Below are 24439 nucleotides of genomic sequence, written 5' to 3'. Positions count from 1 at the left end.
CAAATAAACAGCGTCTCAACAAGATAATCATAATCATAACACGAACTAAAAACATAAAGCAACATGCATATCCAGCATCCAACATGTCAGCATAATATAACAGCAAATCTAACTCAGCTCCGGCCTCCTGCCGCCTGAGGTCTCAACATTACATGAACCTGAAATAAGCATTCCCCAAACGTGGGGTGAGATCTCTAAACAAGAAATCTCAGTAAGACAAGGGGTCCTCAAGGATCTTCCACCCCAAGCTCACTTACATGTGCAATATAAGTTCTAAAAGCATTTATATCATTATCAGTTCCAAAACTATGTAGTGCAACAGATATCTATGGCATGTGTGTCTATCACTATCTACTGGCCAGATAAATGCAGGAATAAGTATACGTATATCCCCTACAGATAGTACAAGGAACATCGCTTGTACCTCACCCACAGCCTCACCATATTGTATGTACCACATACTCAGGCTTACCGTATAAGTGGAACACCACAAGCATATCTTAAAGACACTAGCATTTAACAGCTCAACAACATTTTCAAAACATCAAAAGCATGTAACACAGTATGCATATACCATACCCCCATAGCACATGGTGGAACCACAACATGGCTAAATCGAGGACACGAAAGCTTACCTTGCAAGCTCACTATCTAATGCCAAGAGTCCTCAATCCTCAAGTCCAACACACAGCAGATCACAATCTGATTTAGGACCAGCAAGTGTATCAACATACATAACTTAAAAGCATTAACATAAAGACTACGTTCTCCTTTAACGATTTACGTCTTAAGGCTTCCAACAAGCCACAAGCCCTTAATCACATGATTCTGACTTAGTCCATTAATTACAAAAGTTCAACTTCATCAATCTAGGGTCCACAAACCCCCAATAGCCTACTGTACACACAACACAACTACTGTTCTGCGAAATCCCAGAATATCTGGATATTCCACGGGAACATATCCGGATATGCAATATCCGGATATCTCACTGTCCATATTCGGATATGTAATATCCGGATATACAGATTCCCATATCCGGATATCCAATATCCGGATATTCCACGGGCAGATATCCGGATATTTCACGATAGAATGCAGCAACTGCATTTCGTGAAGATATCCTTCAAAGGTTGGGTTTTTACCGATTTTAAACACTTAAACATGCATTTCTAGGTGTGTTAAGCATTACCCAACAACAAGTTATCATCTTATAGCCTTAACATGCATCAAGCTTCCATTTTTAAGCATTAAAACTCAAGTTAAAGGTTGGTGATCATACCACAACTCAAAAACAGAGGATGGAGATGCTCTTGGAGCTCAACACAGCCACTCAAAGCTGACTCAACATGATGCACGAAAATGACACCATCAAGAGTAGGTTTTTCTTCACAAAGGTGACACTTTGAAGATCAAAATGCCAAGAATGAGACTCCCACCCTTCAAACACAAAACTCAGCAGTTCAAACTCCCTCACACAGGTTCTCTAACTCAGAAAAAAAACCAACAATGCAGTCCCAAGGCCAACCCTCACCCTCATCAAGTGTTTCCCCAAGAGAAAGTGTGAAGAAATCAAAGAAAAGGTAGGAACTTGGCCTCACAAGGAGAAGAGAATCTCCAAGAACAGAGTATCAGCTGACTAGCCCCTTAGCAACCACGTAGGAGTTTTGTTTTCTAGGGCATTGTGCCCTTAAAGATAGTATATATAGCCACTTACTCAATAAACACACAATATTAGCTTTAATTGTTACGCTTAGCATTTTAATACCAAACTTTGGATTCTTAACCTAATCAATTTTACAAGAATTATCATATTTTTCTTATAATTTTCTGAGCACCTTTCTGGTACGCGCTTTTCAAAGCCAGTACCGGTTTCTAGCACCAGTTCTCATTATTTGGACTTGAAACTCGTTTTACAAGTCCTACATATTATTCTAGTAATTATCATGCACTTACTTTAATTTTCCGGGATACTTTTTCGGTACGCATTTATACCGAATAGCAGAACCAGTATCTGTACTTTTCTTCCGAAAAATGACTTTCAGCATTCTTAATCACTTACCATAATTATTAAAGCCTCTTAATAATTATTAGGGTCAATTATGGAATCATTTCCTAATTTTGCATAATTAATTAATTAAAATTCCTTAATTAACGGTGCGGGTTCTTACATTCACCCACTTTTTTAGGATTTTGACCTCAAAATCAGAAACATACATGGTCGAAACTCGGGATACTGCCGGAGAAGCTCGTCCTCACGCTCCCAAGTACACTCCTCGGGAGTTCTTCCGGTCCATTGCACCTTGACCATTGGAATGATCTTGCTCCTCAGCTGCTTCTCGCCACGATCGAGAATCTTAAGTGGTCCGACGGGAGTCTTCAGGTTCTCCCGAACCTCCACATCATCCGGTTGCACCACGTGCGAAGGATCTGCTATGTACTTCCGAAGCTGAGACACGTGAAACACGTCGTGGATGTTAGCCAAGTTCGGAGGCAAGGCAAGCCGGTAGGCAATAGGTCCTACTCTACCAAGGATCTGGTATGGCCCAATATATCGCGGGCTCAGCTTCCTCACTCCGAGTTCCCGACCAACACCGGTGACAGGTGAAAGTCTCACAAACACGTGCTCACCCTCACTGAACTCCAGCGGACGATGCTTGACATCATAGTAGCTCTTCTGGCGATTCTGCGACTGCTTCAACTTTTCACGGATCATCTGGATCTGCAAGGTGGTATCTTGGACAAAGTCCAAGCCAAAAAGCTCCTTGTCCCCAACCTCAGACCAACAAGTAGGAGTCCGACACCTCCTACCATACAGTGCTTCGTAGGGCGCCATGCTCAGGCTAGCATGAAAGCTGTTATTGTAAGAAAACTCAACCAACGGAAGGTACCTATCCTATGCCGAGCCTTGCTCCAACATGCAAGCTCGCAACATGTCCTCCAAGGTCTGGATGGTCCTCTCAGTCTGTCCATCAGTCTGAGGGTGATAGGCGGTACTCAATCTCAACTGCGTACCAAAAGCCTCCTACAACGCCTCCTAGAACCGAGAAGTGAACTTCGGGTCACTATCACTGATGATACTCTCGGGCACCCCGTGAAGCCTCACAATCTCGCGAACATAAAGCTTGGCCAACTGCTCTGTAGTGAAGCTCACCTTCACTGGAAGAAAATGGGCAGACTTCGTGAGTCTGTCCACAATGACCCAAATAGAGTCACAACCCGCCTGAGTCTTCGATAATCCCACCACGAAGTCCATGGAAATACCTTCCCACTTCCACTGTGTTACTTCAAGAGGTTGAAGTTCACCAGACGGTCTCTGATGTTCAATCTTCACCTTCTGGCAAACCAAACACTTGGACACAAAGATAGCAACATCTTTCTTCATGCCCGACCACCAGAAGTTCTTCTTCAGGTCTTGATACATCTTAGTAGTACCAGGGTGGATAGAAAACTGACCCTTATGGCCCTCTGCCATAACCTCTTCTGTCAACGGACCTCGAGGAACTACAATCCTCTACTGAAACAAAAGCAATCCATCATCATTCCAAGACACACCGTCTTGGTTCTTCACATAATCCAGACACTCTCTCTGAACTTGTGCCTCTTTGATCTTTTCTAACAGCTCGTTCACAACATCTGCTGCTTCCAACTCGAGAAGTACACTCTCACACAGAGCGGTCACTGCCAAGTTTCGGAACTTCTTAACCACATCAAAGTTACCAAGTAACAAACTGGATGAGCTACTGGATTTCCGACTCAAAGCATCAGCTACCACATTGGCCTTGCCAGGATGATACCTTAGCTCGAAGTCATAGTCCTTTATGAACTTCATCCATCTCTTCTGCCTCATGTGCAACTCCTTCTGGTCGAACAGGTACTTCAAACTCTTGTGGTCACTGAACAACACAAACCTCAAACCAAAAAGATAATGCCTCCAAATCTTGAAAGCAAACACAATAGCAGCCAACTCCAAGTAATGAGTAGGGTAGTTCTCTTCATGAGGTTTCAACTGCCTCGAAGCATAGGCAATCACTTTGCCCAACTGCATTAACACACAACCTAGCCCCTTCCCAGAGGCGTCGGTGTAAAGCTCAATCTCAAGCGCAGTATCAGGAAGGACCAACACATGTGCAGTAGTCAGTCTCTCCTTCAACTCCTGAAAACAGACCTCACACTCGTGAGTCCACACAAATGGAGTCTCCTTCCGAGTAAGGCGAGTCAATGGAAAAACCATGGTGGAGAATCCCTTGATGAACCTTCGATAGTAACCTGCCAAACCCAGAAAGCTCCTCACTTCCGTAACTGTCTTGGGTCTCTCCCAATCCAGCACGGCCTCAATCTTGTTCGGATCTACTGCAAGTCCTTCAGCAGAAATAACATGCCCAAGGAACTTCACAGACTTGAGCCAAAACTCACATTTGGAAGGCTTCACATACAGCTTCTTCTCCTTCAGCACTTGCAGAACAGTTCTCAAATGCTCCACATGCTCCTCCTCCGTCTTGGAGTAAATCAAAATGTCGTCAATGAAGACGATCACAAACTGATCCAGGTACGGCTGGAAAATCTGGTTCATGTAATCCATGAACACAGCAGGTGCATAGGTGAGACCGAACAGAATCACCAAGTACTCAAAATGACCGTATCTCGAGCGAAATGCGGTCTTCGGGACATCCTTCGGCTTCACCCGAATCTGATGGTATCCGGACTGGAGATCAATCTTGGAATACACGCAAGCACCCCTGAGCTGATCCAACAGATCATCAATCCGAGGAAGGGGATACTTGTTCTTGATTGTCACCTTGTTCAGCTGCCTGTAGTCGGTGCACAATCGCATTGTCCCGTCCTTCTTCTTCACAAAGATAACCGGTGCTCCCTAAGGAGACACACTCGGTCTAATGAAATCTCTTGCTGAAAGATCCTCAATATGCTTCTTCAGCTCTGCCAACTCCGGTGGCGACATCCGGTATGGAGCTAAAGAAATCGACCCCACACCAGGCAACAGATCTATGGAGAACTCTATCTCCCTCTGTGGCGGAAACTTAGGAATCTCCTCAGGAAACACCTCGAGAAACTCCCTCACCACAGGAATGCCAATGATATCCTCCTGTGTACCACTCACCAAACCTCCAAACATGACATAACCAAATGCCCTTGCTCTCAAGGCTCTCCTAGCCTGCAGCAACGAAATGTACGGCGAGGAACTGGCTGTGGAATCACACGGAGACAACACTACACGCTCGGCACAACAGTCAATCATAACACAATTTCTGGACAGCAATCCATGCCCAGAATAACCTCCAAGTTGGCCATCGGCAATCCTATCAGATCTACTGAGAACTCACGGTCATCCCACTGAAACGCTACATCGCGATGAACAGTGGTCGCATCACACTTTTCTCCGGTGGCGGTGGTAACCCGCAACGGTGGAGAAAACACATCACTGGGCAACTCAAGCCCCACAGCAATCGAGGTAGCAACAAAAGAATGCGTAGCCCCAGAGTCAAACAAAACATCAACAGCTGATGTACCAATCGTAACAGTACCTCTGACAAGGTTCGGAGCTCGATCCAACTGCTGACGATCCAGAGTATAAACTCTCCCAGAAGATGGTGGCACTGCCGGTGCCGAAGTATGTGGAAGGGGAACCATCTGAAGTGGCACTGCCTGCACTGCAGTAGCCCTTGCCGTCGCCGACATACAATCTCTGGAGAAGTGTCCCTCCTTGCCACACTGAAAGCAAATCAACTGGCCGGTAGAGCACGGCCCAAAATGAGTCTTCCCGCATCCCGAACACTTGGGAGCAGGAGGTCTCGCTGCACTCCCCTGAGCAGAAGTCCTCTTGAACTGACTCGGCGCCTGCCGAGCTACCAACTGTTTACCCTTGCCCTTTTTTCCAAACTTCATGTCTCGCCAAGAAGAGGAACTACCAGCTACAACCTACGTCACCTCAGCAACCTTGGCCTTCTTGGCCTTACTCGAGCTATAGAAATCTTCAATATCACGACACTGCTGAACCAGTGTCCCAAAGTCTCTAGAAGCAGAACCAGCTAGGTAACCAGCAATATCCTCACTAAGTCCCCTACGGAATTTAGCAGCCAGAAATGTAGGGGTAGGCCTCGCCATCCTGAAGTGTGCAAACTTCACCAACTGGTTGAACTTAGCCAGGTACTCGTCCACAGACAACGAGCCCTGAACCAATCTGTCTAATTCTCCCTGCTGCCTCTCTTGAGCGTCATACAGAAAGTACTGACCCAAGAAGAAATCCTCAAACAAAGGCCACGTCATCACATGACCCTGCATCTCGTAGACATGAGAAAGGTTTGTCCACCACTCATGGGCATCGCCCTCCAGCATGTAAGTAGCGAACATCAACTTCTGCGGATCTGTGCACTGCATGACCCAAAATATCTTATCCAACGCCTGTAGCCAACGCACCGCAGCAACAGGATCAAAGGATCCGTCAAAGGCAGGTGGCTTATGCTTACGGAAAGCATTCAGCCGGCGATCGATCTCATCTCGATCCTCAACAAAAACAGGGACGGTTTGTATGGCCCCCGTAAGGTGACTGCCATCACCCATCTGACTCTGAGAGTCATCCTGCAGACTGGGTGGAGGTGGTGGCGGAGGAACATGGCCAACAATAGGACCATTCCTCATCTCCTCCAACATGACTCTAAACATCGTCATGTTCGCCAGACGGTTGGCCTCCAACACGTCCTCAGTGGCCTTCCTGTTCGCCTCTCTGACGGCGTCCAGCATGGCCTGGTTTGCCATTCTCATGGCCTCCTGTTCGGCTTGTCGGGCCGCCTGCATCTCAGCCAATGCAGCCAGGACAGGATCGAGCCGATCCTCCGAAGTCTCGCGGTTTCTCCTGGGTCTTACCATGACTCTGCACAAGTTACACAAATTATGAGTTGATCAGGCCCACACAATGTGGTCACATATGCATTATCATAATAATACTCGACGAAGCAAACACACAAAACAGACATAACCAAACATCCTAATCATTGCAATACATACAAGCTTTTCCCTTGAACCGTTGCTTTGATACCATAAAATGTAACACCCCGTATATATCCGGTAGTGTTATCACTACATCGTATTAAGCGATTCTTAATTAAAAATGCAAAATATTCTTTTTCTTTTCAATTATGACGTCATTATCAATTACCTTCTTGATTACTTAATCAATTTCATAAAATATCGCCTGTATGTAAATTGCAATAAGACATCTACTGAAATACCTCAATAAAGTGTGTATCTAAATCACGGCATTACATATCGTAATCCGAACAATATCCTGATACATTAATACAACTCCCAAAATACTCAAAACGAAACAATACTATGTGTCATGGACAATCCCCATGCTCACCAAATAAACAGCGTCTCAACAAGATAATCATAATCATAACACGAACTAAAAACATAAAGCAGCATGCATATCCAGCATCCAACATGTCAGCATAATATAACAGCAAATCTAACTCAGCTCCGGCCTCCTGCCGCCTGAGGTCTCAACATTACCTGAACCTGAAATAAGCATTCCCCAAACGTGGGGTGAGATCTCTAAACAAGAAATCTCAGTAAGACAAGGGGTCCTCAAGGATCTTCCACCCCAAGCTCACTTACATGTGCAATATAAGTTCTAAAAGCATTTATATCATTATCAGTTCCAAAACTATGTAGTGCAACAGATATCTATGGCATGTGTGTCTATCACTATCTACTGGCCAGATAAATGCAGGAATAAGTATACGTCTATCCCCTACAGATAGTACAAGGAACATCGCTTGTACCTCACCCACAGCCTCACCATATTGTATGTACCACATACTCAGGCTTACCGTATAAGTGGAACACCACATGCATATCTTAAAGACACTAGCATATAACAGCTCAACAGCATTTTCAAAACATCAAAAGCATGTAACACAGCATGCATATACCATACCCCCATGGGACATGGTGGAACCATAACATGGCTAAACCGAGGACACGAAAGCTTACCTTGCAAGCTCACTATTCAATGCCAAGAGTCCTCACAGCTCAAGTCCAACACACAACAGATCACAATCTGATTTAGAACCAGCAAGTGTATCAACATACATAACTTAAAAGCATTAACATAAAGACTACGTTCTCCTTTAACGATTTACGTCTTAAGGCTTCCAACAAGCCACAAGCCCTTAATCACATGATTCTGACTTAGTCCATTAATTACAGAAGTTCAACTTCATCAATCTAGGGTCCACAAACCCCCAATAGCCTACTGTATACACAACACAGCTACTGTTCTGCGAAATCCCAGAATATCCAGATATTCCACGGGAACATATCCGGATATGCAATATCCGGATATCTCACTGTCCATATCTGGATATGTAATATCCGGATATACAGATTCCCATATCCGGATATCCAATATCCGGATATTCCACGGGCAGATATCCGAATATTTCACGATAGAATGCAGCAACTGCATTTCGTGAAGATATCCTTCAAAGGTTGGGTTTTTACCGATTTTAAACACTTAAACATGCATTTCTAGGTGTGTTAAGCATTACCCAACAACAAGTTATCATCTTATAGCCTTAACATGCATCAAGCTTCCATTTTTAAGCATTAAAACTCAAGTTAAAGGTTGGTGATCATACCACAACTCAAAAACAGAGGATGGAGATGCTCTTGGAGCTCAACACAACCACTCAAAGCTGACTCAACATGATGCACGAAAATGACACCATCAAGAGTAGGTTTTTCTTCACAAAGGTGACACTTTGAAGATCAAAATGCCAAGAATGAGACTCCCACCCTTCAAACACAAAACTCACCAGTTCAAACTCCCTCACACAGGTTCTCTAACTCAGAAAAAAACCAACAATGCGGTCCCAAGGCCAACCCTCACCCTCACCAAGTGTTTCCCCAAGAGAAAGTGTGAAGAAATCAAAGAAAAAGTAGGAATTTGGCCTCACAAGGAGAAGAGAACCTCCAAGAACATAGTATCAGCTGACTAGCCCCTTAGCAACCACGTAGGAGTTCTGTTTTCTTGGGCATTGTGCCCTTAAAGATAGTATATATAGCCACTTACTCAATAAACACACAGTATTAGCTTTAATTGTTACGCTTATCATTTTAATCCCAAACTTTGGATTCTTAACGTACTCAATTTTACAAGAATTATCATATTTTTCTTATAATTTTCTGAGCACCTTTCTGGTACGCGCTTTTCAAAGCCAGTACCGGTTTCTAGCACCAGTTCTCATTATTTGGACTTGAAACTCGTTTTACAAGCCCTACATATTATTCTAGTAATTATCATGCACTTATTTTAATTTTCCGGGATACTTTTTTGGTACGCATTTATACCGACTAGCAGAACTGATATCTGCACTTTTCTTCCGAAAAGCGACTTTCAGCATTCTTAATCACTTACCATAATTATTAAAGCCTCTTAATAATTATTAGGGTCAATTATGGAATCATTTTCTAGTTTTTCATAATTAATTAATTAAAATTCCTTAATTAACGGTGCAGGTTCTTACAACGTCGATGGTTGCGGTGGTTGTGTCGAGATAATGGTGGTGATGATGACGATGATAGTGGTGGAGAGTGATTGAGAGAAATAAGTGTTTCTCATTTTGTGCCCGGGAACAAAAAAGCAGAAATTTTTTTATTGTTTTTTTTGTTCCCCAACATAAAAATTGAACCGGTTCATCCCGTTAACAAAAAATAAACCGATTTTATCAAACGTGTTTTCTATCCATTTCTGTTCCCGAGAATATAAATTAAAAAAAATGATTCCGTGAAGGTTGTCATGCACACCTAGGACTTCCAACACCGGTTGGAATTTACTAAGAAAAATAAAAAAATAAATATTTGACACCTATTATGCTAGTTTACTGTCATGCTCCATAAAGTCTCTCTTTTTCTCTCACACAAAACACTTAATTTATTCCTATGTATTCTATTTCCTAGTTTCATCAAAGAATTTTTTAGGGTAAAAATGGAATTTTAGATAAATAACACCCTGAAAATATAAGACACCTTGGGGTAAAAAAATCATACAAGTAATAAAGTGAATGAATTAAGCGCTTACAAAAAAAAAGTGAGTGAATTAAGAAAATTAAATAATAAAAAATAGAAAATGAAAGATTGATGTGTTCAATAATGAAAATAGTTCGTGTTTTGATTTCCCCTAATAAGTTCATGGACCACCAACGCATACGTATAGTTAAGGACAAGTTAACATACTTGTTCCGGATGGCCCAACCCCATACGGCCCAAAGGCTTGAGCCCAAGCCTCCTTCCCCTTTCCACGTCAACCCTACCAACACCCCATGCATCCTGCCCCCAAGGCGGTTGCACCCCCTAGGTGAGACACCAAAATATCTCATCTTGGGATTCCAATCCCCTAGGAAACCGCCCCAGACACTATAAATAGTATTCCCCATCGTCATACACTGACACCACCGTAGCAGGGGTTGCATCACTGTTATCATAGCATTATCGGCCACCCTTAACTGATCCCAAGGAGGGTTGACCCCCTCTCACCAACCCACACCAGGCAGGCACCTGGTCCCTTTAAAAATACCTCTCCCCACCCACCAGGAGAGGTATCTTATGTATCGTTATTCTGCCCATAATCCTAGAGTCACATACACACACTCCCCCCTTATCATCTGTTAGCATTTATACTTGGGACAATGCCTCCTAGCTTGGTCTTTACCTGTGCTAGAGGTATAACACATACAGTGACTTCATCCCAGAAGGGAACATAGTGAACTTATAAATCCCAACGGTACAATACTAAAATCTCATAATTATTGCAAATAATCTATAGAGAATCATTGCATAGGGGAACCATTGACCCTTGGATTTGTAAATACGTTTGACAATTTTTAACACGATTCACTGACATGATATTAACACAATAAGAAAAATTCGTGTTCGAGTTGACCCGTTTTCAAATTCGTGTTGTGTTTGTGTTGGTAAAAATTAATTAGAAAAAATTTGTGTCATATGTCAACTTAAGAATCCAAAATTGACCCATGTTAATCTTCTTACAGATTATTCATGTCGTGTCAATCAACAAAATAAGCATGTAGTGTTCGTGTCAAAGATTTTAATCAAATTTCAAATTCATATCATGTTCATACTAAGTATATTCGTATTTGTGTTGATTCGTATAATGTCAACTCGATTTGCCACCCCTGTTGACAAACTCCCCCTATATGATAGACCTCCTCTACTTTAGAGGTGGAACTAGGGGAGAGCTATCATCCTTTGCCTCACAAATTTCAAAGATCATACTTTACATCTCAATCAATTGAACTTAAAGGCTTTTAATTTTCACAAATTTTGAGCCTCGTTTCACATATTTTTTAAAATTTATACATAATTTCACCCATTCTAACAAAATATATGGATCTGCCATTTTTTTTTAATCTCTACTAGTTCATCAATTACTTAATTAATCTAGTTGAATTAGACAAGACCACAAAACTCTTCCTATTAAATTTTTAACGTAATCGCATACCTAAGACTTAAACTCAAGATCACTAATTAAATTGAAATAACTACATATTAGTTCATTCACATTTAGTTGATCTACCACTGCTCTACTTGTGCTCTGACAACCTCAAAATAATAATTGAACCACTCCTCAACATAACATTCAGTTATTATTATTTTTTAATGAACTCTTGATTTTTAAATCAATTTTAATTTCGCTCTTTGTTTACATTTTATTTCATTATAAAAACAACTTAAAAGATTTGCTAAAACTTAACACCCTCAACAATTTACTAGAAAGTGAATTGCATCCAAAAGTAAATAAAATCGAATTATAACTAATGAAAATCATAACATATTTTAAATTAAATTTAAAAAAATATATTACTTACTCGTTTTAAGAACAAATTTATTTTAAAGTTTACAAGAAATTTTTTCTCCACTAAAAATCGTGATTGGTTACAAAAACAATAATATAAAATGAAAAGATAAAAACATTACATATTTACATGGCAGTTGCTTAGTTAGAGAACGTTGAGGTTTCACTTCACCAACCCTCTCTGATTCTCCTCACTACACAAGCGCAAGGTGCCTCAAAACGCTTCTTAGTCCCTTCATTTGTTAAATTCACAGGTACTCAATAATATTCATACACCCTCGTGCTTTTGGATCCAAAAACCCAGTATCATTTTGCTGTGATTGTTTGAAGGGATCTTAATAAATCAACCTTTTTGATTTCTTTTTCGTTTTTGGATTTGGAAAACAGATAGTTTCATGGAAGGGTTGGTGAGTTCTGGGAGCAACCCAGTTCGTGTTTTTGGAGGTAGAAAACACCAATCTCGTTTTGTTCCTGTGTCTACGCTGCATCTGAGGAAGAGTGTCTGTGGAATTAGAATTGGGGTCATGAAGAAGCAGTGTTCACCGTTCCTTGTGTCTGCTTCTGCTTCTGTTGTGGGCCATTTTGAGAACACGCTTCCTTCAAAAGGTTATTCACATAATATCTATCACTATCAACTCTCAATATTGTTTGCTTCATGTTTTGTGGAATCATGATAGTTTTGATTGGGAATAGATCCTTTCATGTTTTTAATTCATCATGTAATGTGAAAAATCTCGGTCATTCATTCATAGATCAATTGTAAGCTGTTAAAAGGACATTTTTTTTTGTAATACAATGATAGCGTTGAGGTTTGAATAGTGTAAATTATTCAAATCCCTCACCACTAGCTCACTCCTATTGGCTTAAGACATATCCTCTTCTCTGTTTTTACGAATTTCATCAATAAAATTATGACTGTTAATCTCTGGATGAATGATTGAGATTATTTACATTAAGTTATCATGTTAAAAGAAGACATGAGTGAATTCCATTCCTGTGTTTGATGGGTTCTTTCTTTAACATGGTAGAGGTTCTTGAGCTTTGGAGAAATGGTGATGCTGTGTGCTTTGATGTGGATAGCACTGTGTGCCTGGATGAAGGTATTGATGAGTTCGCTGAATTCTGTGGAGCTGGAAAGGCTGTAGCCGAATGGACTGCTAGGTTGGATTATTTAACTTGGAATTCTTCAAAAAAAAAAAAAGTGTTTTTTTTTCCTCCTTTGATTGTTTAAAATATCTGATTTAAGTCTGAATTTTCATAGAGCAATGGGTGGTTCTGTTCCTTTTGAGGAAGCCTTGGCTGCTAGGCTATCTTTGTTCAAACCTTCTTTATCTCAACTTCAGAATTTTCTTGAGCAAAAGCCCCCAAGGTATGACCGAGACTGACTGATTTTGTTATGGGGAAGAGTGTTTATTGGCTTGAGTAGATTTGACATTTTGATAAACAATCAACTTAATTACTTTATGTATGAGTATTTTGCTTTCAATTTGGCTTATAACTGCAAATATGTGACCAGGCAATTCCTTGTGAATTCCCCAATTTTTCTTGCCTTGAACTTTTTGTCAGTATTGAAAAGATTTTTATTTTTGAGCATTTTGTATGAAGTAATGCTACACCAAAAAAAAAAAAAAAGTGACAGAATTCAGCCAAAATTTACCAAGACACAAGAGTAGTTCTTAGATGAATCAAAGTGGTAAGGCTCTCTTATCTATCCAATAGTCAAGAACAGTGCCATTTCATTCTGGCAAAATTCTGGCTGTCTAGTATTTTCCTTTTGTATGATATATGATTGAATATCCTAGTGATGGAAAATCCTTATCACAGTATCACTATCTTCTTTGACAATTTGCAGTTTCTGAATTTATTTGTTTGCATGTTTTTATGCAATATCTGCCTATACTTGGAAGAGTAATGATGTCAGATGTGTACTTAGGTCTACCATTGACTACCAAAACTTGTTTTGTGTGCCTGTTTGAGGTATCCATCGATGTCTTAAACTGTTGAATCAGGATAAAGTGCATTGACAGAATCAAGAGAGTTTAGTCACTTTACCCTAGAATGGCTATATAATCGCAACCCTTTGTGGTCCCTTACTAACAGTAACCAAGTTTCAGATAAATGATATATGTTTTCCCCTACCTAATACTTATTTGGTCACCTGATTCTTTTTGAAGATATATTTGCTTCTTTTTTGGTAGAGAGATATACTTGCTTTTGACTCCTAAAAAGAAATGCTGCATAGTGTCTAGAGCCAAAAAATTATATTCCTACATATTCAATTTATATTTTAATTATTACTAAATGAGAATTTAATTATGAAAAAGGTACAGCAACCTACTCTTGATATGTTGACAGTGCTCGGAAGAAATTATATTCTATCTCTTCTAATGACTCATAAGATTTATTGACTTATCCGTTGTTAAGACCAGCCTAAACTTTGACGAGACAATAGGTTGATATCTGTATCACCAAACCATAGCATAACTGTTTATGCTCTTTTTCTCCACCTTCTGATCCCTGTTTCTCCAATGTGTATCCTGAACTGTTTACTTAGACAGATTTGGACCATTGTTTATGATTCTCCTTCTTAATATGCAGGCTTTCCCCTGGCATTGAAGAGTTAGTCCAGAAGCTAAAGGCTAATCACAAGCATGTTTATCTGATCTCTGGGGGCTTCAGACAAATGATCAATGTATGGGGAATCGTTCTAATTAATGGTTTTCCTGATTCATTTTGGGCTTAGAGGAGGAAATCATTAGTTACTATAACATATTGTGAATTTGGATAGACTTTCTTTAACTTCATAGTATACTGCTTCTGAAAATATTTGAAAAATAGTACATGCAACCTTTGTATTCCCAGAACTTTTAAGATTAGCACAATGTTCCTTTCTACACGTATCTCTTGCAAAGTAGGACTAAATTTCCATTTTAATTTAGAATGTGGAATGAATGTGAGATGCTTGATGAATTTAGAATTTTAGAGTGCTTACCAAGAAGGGTAAAAATATGATATTGAAATTTGAACAAGGCCTCTTCCATTGCTCTCTTAAGCCATCGTGCAAGTTTGAAATTATTGAGACACAATGATTAAAGTTAGCAGCTTGTGTCTATATATTCCAATGCACTTCCCATTCAAATGTTTTTTATAGCTTAACATAGCCATGACATGACATTAGGAATTTTATGCTGTGCTTTTGACATATGATGTCACCCTTGGTGCACCGGAGTTTGCCCTTTTCCCCTTTGACATTTGATGAGCATGTTGGTTCTTTTTATTCAGGATGACGAATTAGATACTTTATTTTCTTTCTAACTAGTATCATTCTTCTTATGAAGCCTGTTGCGTCAATACTCGGGATTCCACAAGAGAATATTTTTGCCAATCAACTACTTTTTGGAAGCTCTGGAGAGTTTACGGGGTTTGATAAAAATGAGCCTACTTCAAGGAGCGGAGGAAAAGCTACTGCAGTCCAACAAATCAGGAAGGTTAGGCTTGCACCTGCTTTTTAATTTTTTTTAACTAATTGCATTGCTTGTAAATCTGATCGAACTGGTTTTCAGGCTCATGGATACAAAGCATTAACCATGGTGGGGGATGGTGCAACTGATTTTGAGGTAAGAAAAATTCTGCATATTTCCTGGTAATTTTATGGAATATCTCATTTCAATCATGGGTTTTGTTAGAGATATAATATCAATACCATTCATTTGTAATCAACTAATAGCTTAAACTTTTGGAAGAGTTGGTTCATGATATGGTACTAGAGTCTCTATGACTAAGTGATCAAGAATTGGATCCTTGTCGCACCCATTCTTCTAATAGAAAGTTGAATTTAAACAAGGTAGGTGGTGGGCCAGTGCATTATTTATGTTCCAAGTCTATGTGTTGCATGGGGGGACATGTAATATATAAATCATTTTTTTTTTGTCTTTAGTAACAACTTAAGCTTTTGGCGGGGTTGGTTCATGGCAAATTTTATGATTAGACTTTGGGGTTTGTTGCAGCACCTGCTGATGCTGAATATTATGATAATTTGTTTTCTCATCTGTGCATTGTCCAGCTAAAAAAACCGCTTTTAGATTTCACACACTAAGACCAATAGTAATGTTGAATTCGTGATACTTGATAGGTGAATCAACTTATTTTGATAGATATTTTGGCCGAATTAATTGTGTCATTGTTAGTTTTTCTTATACCATATTCACGTGTGTGATAATTTGTATGCTTTCAACCCCTCCCCCGGGAACATATAGGCTCGTGGACCAGGTGGTGCCGACTTGTTCATTTGCTATGCGGGAGTTCAACTTCGAGAAGGTGTTGCTACGAAAGCTGATTGGCTAGTTTTCAATTTTAAAGACCTCATAAGTTCGTTGGGGTAACTTCATTTTTTTTCGTTTCTTTCCTTTTGAGTCTACATGATAAGTGTCCTATTTTTGAAGTTATGATACACATCTATAATATTAAGTGGATTATAGAATTCTGATCAAACAAACCCGGCAAATGACCATTTCGTTTGTCTTTTTACTAATTGCCAATAGGTAAAATAGGTTTATTCTTCGTTCATCGGCTTTTTTTTTGGTGTCGTTTTATTTGTGCAGATGCTATTGCATTGCTTTTGTAAGTTCCAATACACTTCAATAATACAATACAACATTTCATCAAAAGTTTGTTAAGTGGATGTTATGGATGATTTTTATGTTTCTGGCATTTATAAAAGGACCCTTTGGGCTCGAGAGGATCAAGAATTAAACCCATTTGTTTATGTATGATATTATATCAAAAAACTTCTCCACATGTTTAAGTTAGGTGGAGAAGGGCTAAGAATGTTTTTATGTCTTGGTGTAAACAGTTTTTTTTTTATTATAAAAATGATAGTAGTCCAATGGTATCAGTCAATGCATTAATGATATGCCTAGGATCTCGGATGGTAAGCATAGGTCTAGAGTATTAATTCAAAATGAATTTCCCTATATGGAAGCTTAACTCGGTCAAGAGTTTTAGATAATGCTACGCATTCTAAGGGTGCCCATGACAACCTTCCCGGAATCAATTTTTTTTTTAATTTACATTCCCAGGAACAGAAATGGATAGAAAACTCGTTTGGTAAAATCGGTTTATTTTTTTGTTCCCGGGATGAACCGGATTAATTTTTGTGCTGGGGAACAGAAAAAAGAATCAAATTTTTTTTGCTTTTTTGTTCTCGGGCACAAAATGAGAAACACTTATTTCTCTTAATTACTCTCCATCTATTCCATCACCACCACCACCACCATCTTTCCAACACGACCACTGCCATCATTGTCGCTGCCGCCGTCGTACCATTAGTGCTGTCGTGACCACCCCCCACCACTACGATGCCACCGCCACCATCACCACCACCTTCACCCATCACTACCACCATGCCACCATCACCATCACCACCACCACAACTACCACCGCTGCAACCACCACCACCACCACCACCACTATCATCATCATCGTCACCACCACCATCATCGCAATCATTGCCGCCACCGCCACCATCGTCATCACCACACGACTACCACCACCACCATCGCCACCACTACTACGACCACAACGCCGCCGCTACCATCACCACCACTATCATTGCTGCAGCCACCACCGCCACCGCCACCAACCACCACCACCATCGTCACAGTCACTACCGTCACCACCACCACCATCGCTACCATTACACCACCACCACCACCATTATCACTTACCACCACCGCCACTGCCACCACCACCACCTCCATGATGTCATCACAACCACCACTACCATGCCACCGCTACCATTGTTACCACCACCTATGCCACCAACCACAATCCACACCACCATTGTCGCAGCCACGGTCGTCACCTCCACCACCACCATCCCCACTACTACCGCCGCCGCCGCCACCATTACCACCGCCATCGCCACAACCACTGCCATCACAACAACCACCACCACTATCATCACCACGCCACCACCGTCATACCGCCGCCGCCGCCACCACCACCATGCCACCCCTCGCCGTCGCCACCACCACAACCACATCATATGGAAAGGAAAGGGATGATCCAAATTTTTTTTACATTTAATAGGAATTAGTTTTTATTATATTATTTGTTATGTTATCAAACGTAATTCTCATTCTCGGAATAAAAATAGAACATGTTATCAAACACATTTTTTTTCTTAGAAATTGTTCCAAGGAACAGAAATAGAAAAAAATTATTTCTTTTCAGAAACAGTGCTAGGGAATGGAATGGTTGTCATGCACACCCTAATAAAGCCACTTCAAAGGTCAATGCTTTTGTTTATTTTTTATTATTATTATTTGGGAGGTCGGTGTAGTGGGTTGTGTCTAGGGGTGTAAATGGGCTGGGCTAGGTCGGGCTTTGGCCTTCCTGGCCTAAGCCTACGTCAAAAAAAATTCAGCCTATCTGGTGTACTGGCCTATTAAAGACTTTATTTGTAGGCCAAGTCCGGTTCATTTTTAAAAATAAGAAAGTCTGACATGGCCTACAGGCCTTGTAGGCCTCCCACTGTAGATACTAAGCAAAGAAAGTTCCATTCATGCATGCACTAGTACTTCTCATAAGAAAAAAATGACAAACAAGAAAGAGTCAACATAATACTCCAGCTCTAGAATGAATATCATAGAAGAATAGAGTCAAAGAAATGGGAAAAATAAGAAAAATTAGAGTTGGTATTGGTACTTTGCGTCTTTGCCACATAAAATAAATATTATTTTATTTTAATAAATTAAATAGGCCAGCCTACAAGGCTGTAGGCCGGGCTTGACAAAATTAGCCTATGGCCTATTTGTTAAATTTTTTTTTTATAAGTCTAAGCCTACTCTACTTTTCTGAAAGGCCGGGCCTGGGCCGGGCTCAATGTAGGCCGGACCGGGCTAGCCTGGCACATTTACACCCCTAGTTGTGTCTGTTTGATTTACTGTTTGTTTGATGTTTTATTTTTACCTTCTCTTCATTTTAAAAGTACAAGTTTAGCCAAATATAATTTTATAAAAACTCTTATCATAAAAAGAATTTTTTTTATAATGAATAAAAAGAGAAAATCTAAAAATTCATAGAAGGAGCTTTTTGATGACATTCTTAGGATTTTGAAGAGGGAAGATGGAATAATTTGTCATTAAGATAAATATTTTTTTTCGGTAAACAAAAAAGCCAGGGGCTCAAACGAAAAGAAAAGAAAAACAGAAACAAAAACTAGTCAAAAAATATCAATAACTCGCTCTCTCCCTAAAAAGCCAAGATTAACTTGATATAACAATAGTATACCACTCGGAGGTTCCACAAATGCCATTTGGTCCGCAAGATCACTGACATTAATGATGTAGTTTGCCAACCAATCATTTGAGTAAAGAATAAATAGAGTAAGGGTAAAATTAGAGTTTATAAAAAAAAGGGTAAAATTAGAAAATAAAATAAGAACTCCAAAAAGTAGATATTAATGTTATCAAACCTAGCTCAAACTGGCTGAGTTGACCCTAAACCCAGTAAATCGATAATCTAACCAGTTCGAGTCAAGCAATAGACTATGTATTTGATTCGGTGAAAATTGATTTGAACTGGTCGGGTTTATCACTCGGTCACACTGAACGGATCATGCATTTTTGAAAAAGAAAAATCAAAATTGTTCACAAAATTTTAAAAAAATCAGAATTCTTCCCAAACGAAACCCTTACTTGCAATTGCTGGTTTCACTACTTGCTCCAACACTTTCCTTCTCCAATTGTTGATTATCATCTTCTTTTTACTCCACAAGGCCATTAGCTCTGAGCTCGAGTCTCTCCATCTTGCCATCTTGGGGATTGTTTCCAACCACAATAATGCCTCTTTAGTCTCATCCTTGTTCCAACATTGTCACTTTCTTCGCACTGTTTGCTAGCACCACTTCAATGTCGAGGATTAGGTGTGTTCATGCTTTTCATTTTTTTTTAAATTTAATTTTCTTTGTTTGTATGTAGAAAAAGTTCAAATTTCATTTTAAAAATGAAGTCCTTAGTAAAATATTTTTTGGTGTGTCTTGTCTTGAATAATAGAAAATCTAGGTGTGGGTTTTTAATAAAATCTTTTTAAAATATTCATTTTAAAAACTCCAAATTTTGAGGTGTGGATTTGCCTAGTCAAGATGATTACACTAGAAATTGTTTGCGTAGCATTAATGTGACTTGTATTGAAATTTGTTTACAACTTCCCAAGTTTTGCACAATTTGTAGAATTTGATGTATAAGATACATAATAAATTTAGCAACTTTCTTGTGGAAAGTGATGTAAAACGACTTTGAATTTTTAAGAATAAAATATAGATTTGCATATTCTTACCCAGGTCAATTGGTTTGACCAGCGATCCACGGGTTGAATTAGTGACACAGTAACCTAGTACATTAGCCAGGTCAATGACCGGTCAGGATTACTAACATTGATATTTATTCTTTACTCAAATGATCCCGCGCTGATAGTGTAATACCCCGTATGCATCCGGTTTGTTAACATGTCATCGTATTAAGCCACGCTTAATTAAAAATGCGGAATATCTTTTTCTTTCCAATTATGACATCATTATCATTAGCAAGTTGAATTACTTAATTTATTTTCAAAACATTGCCTGTATGTAAATTGCAATTCAACATCTAACTGGAATACCTCATAATATAGAATAACTATGTGTATCTAAATCACGGAACTACAACACGTAGCCCGGACCATAATCCTGATACATTAATACAACTCGGTTCTAACTAAGACATAGTCAAAAATAAGGCATGAACAATCCCCATGCTCTCAAAATACGGCAACAAGGCCCAACAAAGTCACAGCTCAACAGTAACAACATAATCATAAAATGAATCTAAATAGCATAATAGCAACAGACATAATCCAGCATCCAAGCACAATCAGCATAAGCAGGTAAACAACAATCAACTAAGCTCCGGCCTCCTGTCGCCCGAGGTCTCAACCCCAGCATTTCCTGAACCTGAAATGTGTGCCCCAAACGTGGGGTGAGATCTCTAAAAAGAAATCTCAGTAAGACAATGGGTCCTCAAGGACTCTTCCATCCCAAGCTCACTCACAAGTATAATATAAGTTCAAAAACAGTAATTTCAATGCATGTTCATGTTAATATCATGACAGTATAATCTCTTGCTCAACGAGGTGAATACTACAACTCATTACTCATGTGATGTATGTAAATGCGGTTCGACTGGCCAGGGAACAGGATAGATATACACGTTTGCTACCTATCTAAACATAAGAGTCGCAGTCTTATGCCTTACACACCCGAGTCGCTGTCTGATCGTGTAAGTGACAACATCACTTTCATACACTACATGCCTTACACACCAGAGTCGTTGTCTGATCGTGTAAGTGACAACATCACTTTCATAAACTACATGCCTTACACACCAGAGTCGATGTCTGATCGTGTAAGTCACAACAATTAATCTAGCACATCTCAGACATATATCAATGCATATTTCATCTTTCATAAAAGCATACTATGCATATAAACCACCCTCCCATGGAGGTCGGTGGAACAAACAACAGACTAATCTGAAGACACAAAAGCTTACCTTTTAAGCTAGCTTTCCAAGCCAAGAGTCCACACAAGCTCAAAACCCACAAACAACTCGATCACAATCTGTTATACATCAATGACCATCACTCAAGGTTACATTAAGTGATTAAGGCTTTCCATCTCATTTTAATTCATTTCATGTTGTTTCAGCAGGAGGTATTCGAATACTCCCCGATGAGTATTTGAATACTCCAAGTCTCCAGAAAGTATTCGATTACTTTCGCTCAAGTATTCGAATACCACATTGTATTCGAATACCAACCCCAAGTATTCGAATACTACTCAGTATTCGAATACTTCTTCGAGGTATCCGAATACTTTTCTTTCCAGAAAAGTATCCCAAAACTCCAAGATTTTAATATGCTAAACTAGACATCTCAAGCTTTCCAACGACATATTTTTTGTCTCAATCGGAGTTGTATAATTCCGGTTATGATTTTTGCAAAGTTCCTACAACAACTGAAATTCCTGCAATAGGGTCGCGACTTCAAACATAAACTGAGATCAATCCACTTATCCAATGGATCTGAAAATTTACAGGGTTGTAGCCCTATGTGTTAGCTTCACATAGGTCCAAACCTCACTTAATTTAGAGCTCTGTAGCTCGAGATATCGCAATTTTACTAAACTAAGTCGCTGCTATCTCGCGAAGTATTCGATTACAGCATTTTTCCAGAATGTATTCGAATACTTCCCGAAAAGTATTCGAATACTGCTTCGACAGAATGCAGAAAACTGAGTTTTTAAGGTACAATTGAACTCCAATGATCTTAACACGATTGGGAGTCCAAAAACTCCCTCAACAGATGTTCATTAACATGTTTAAGACTCAGAAACTCAGTCATTTACTTAAATGATCCAAGTTTCACTTTTTAATTGATTTATCAAGCTTAAATCACCAAAATGACAAAGAGGTGATCATGTATACCTCCAAGGCTTCAAAACTCCGATAATGGCACTGACTTGGAGCCTTCAACACAGCTCCAAGGTACTGACTTTAAGGAACCACGAAAATACCACACAAGCTTGCACCTTTCTACCCAAAGATGGCTCCTTGAAGCCTTATATGACAAGAACAAGGCTCTCACCACATGAACACACCAACACAGCCTCAAAACTTCCCAACTCAGCAGCCACTACTCAGAAATGAGTGGCCACACACCTTCACAAGGCTTGGTTTCACACACCTAAACTATTTTGGTGAAGGAAGTATGCATAAAGATGATCAATTGGAGGGTTAAAGGAGGAAGAAAAGCTATGAGATGGTGAAGAAGAAGGAGGAAGCAGCAGAGCCTCCAAAAACTCACGTAGGAACAATCAGAATTAACCTAGGTCTTTGTGCCACTTAGCTTATATAGACGGTTTAAGATAACTCACACTGTATTAACAATAATAGCTACGCTTAGCATTTTAATCTCAAACTTGGGATTCTGAACCTACTTATTTTTCCAAGATTTATCATATTTTTATTTTATTTTTTTGCAGCACCTTTCCGGTACACGCTTTTCCATAGCCAGTATCAGTTTTGGCACTAGTTCTCATTATTTTAACTTGAAAATTGTTTTACAAGTCTTACATATTATTCTAGGAATATTCTCACACTTATTATAATTTTTCGGGATACTTCATCGGTACGCATTTATACCGAGTAGCAGAACCGGTATCTGCACTTTTCGTCAAAAAAGAGACTTTCAACATTCTTAATCACTCACCATATTTATTTAGGCCTTATCATAATTATTATGATCAATTATGGAATTATTTCCTAATTCTCATATTTATTTAATTAATTTCCTTAATTAGCAGTGCGGGTTCTTACAGATAGCGCCACTCTTACTGCCTTTTTCGCCGAGCCGACAGCTTAACTTGGTGCTGATAGCCCCAACCCACTATTTGGTGGCGACAATAGCGCCATTTTGGCGCCAAAAGTGCCACGGTTATGGAGATTTCACTATATTTTAGTATTTTATCCATAACTTGAGTTATACATATCCGTTTGACACAATCTTGGTCTCGTTGGAAAGCTATGAAAAAGATCTATAACTTCCATTTGGACACAAGGGTCCAAATCTATCATATAGGATATGACAAATGGACAATAAGACATGACATCTTTATTTTTACATTGATACTCAAGCTATAGGTCTTCTTCCACCTAATTAGCATTTTATAACTACTATAAGACATCAGCCTTACAATTTTAAGACACACATTTATCAAATAGGCATCCATGCCCTTCCACCATATATACAACAAGTACAATATTACCAAATATCCAAGTGTCTTTAATACATAGTCATGAGACTTAGATACAAAACACTATGATCAAATATTTAGCTTCCATCAACAAAAGAGACACCAAAGGAGGTGAGCATAGGCTAAGTCCATCAAAATAAAACATCATGTACACATATCAAATGGCTTTCAAATGTAAATCTTATACATGGAACTACTAAATGGCATGCATAACCCAAAATCATGCAAAATCCTCATGTATCAACTAGTCCAAGTATGGCCACTTGCCACTAGAGGCTCCTACAACATCTTTACCTGAAAGGGGGTCTCCACAACACGGGGTGAGATATATAAATACATCTCAGTAAGCATCTCTCCACCCCATAGTTCACTTGCAGTATAATAGCAATAATCAGTAAATAATCCAGTAAATACATATCCATGCAATGTGTAAAAACATCTCCAGGAGACATCCCTCGAGCTCTCATGCTGTCCTAAGGATACTCAGATGCAAAATAGTCCTACTGGCCAGAGAGTCTACCAAGTATGAATTACGCATCGTCATGCAACATACAAAACATAGGGAAACATCATCCTATGCACACAAAATGCATACACATACGTATAACAAAGCATTAAACTACCTTATTGCATATACAACACTATCAATAACCACTACCCATTCTGGGCTTGGTGGAACAATAAAGGGATCA

General features: G+C 39.5%; 1 protein-coding gene across 1 annotated transcript; it reads left to right on the top strand.

Moving 5' to 3' along the window:
- The first annotated feature begins 12044 nt into the window (after positions 1–12044).
- LOC133299531 (phosphoserine phosphatase, chloroplastic) lies at positions 12045–16542 on the top strand. The gene is made up of 8 exons (XM_061499005.1): positions 12045–12150; positions 12284–12502; positions 12925–13057; positions 13158–13265; positions 14495–14588; positions 15235–15384; positions 15460–15513; positions 16153–16542. The coding sequence occupies exons 2-8, from the start codon at positions 12292–12294 to the stop codon at positions 16276–16278; spliced, it is 876 nt and encodes a 291-aa protein (XP_061354989.1). The 5' UTR covers positions 12045–12150; positions 12284–12291; the 3' UTR covers positions 16279–16542.
- The last annotated feature ends 7897 nt before the right edge of the window (positions 16543–24439 follow it).

The sequence above is a fragment of the Gastrolobium bilobum genome, unplaced genomic scaffold, assembly GCF_033153095.1.
Source record: "Gastrolobium bilobum isolate Gb01-03AN ecotype WA unplaced genomic scaffold, APGP_CSIRO_Gbil_v1 utg18078, whole genome shotgun sequence".
Taxonomy (NCBI): Eukaryota; Viridiplantae; Streptophyta; class Magnoliopsida; order Fabales; family Fabaceae; genus Gastrolobium; species Gastrolobium bilobum.
Note: the sequence above shows the minus strand (reverse complement) of the source record. Positions and strands in the feature narration are given on the sequence as shown.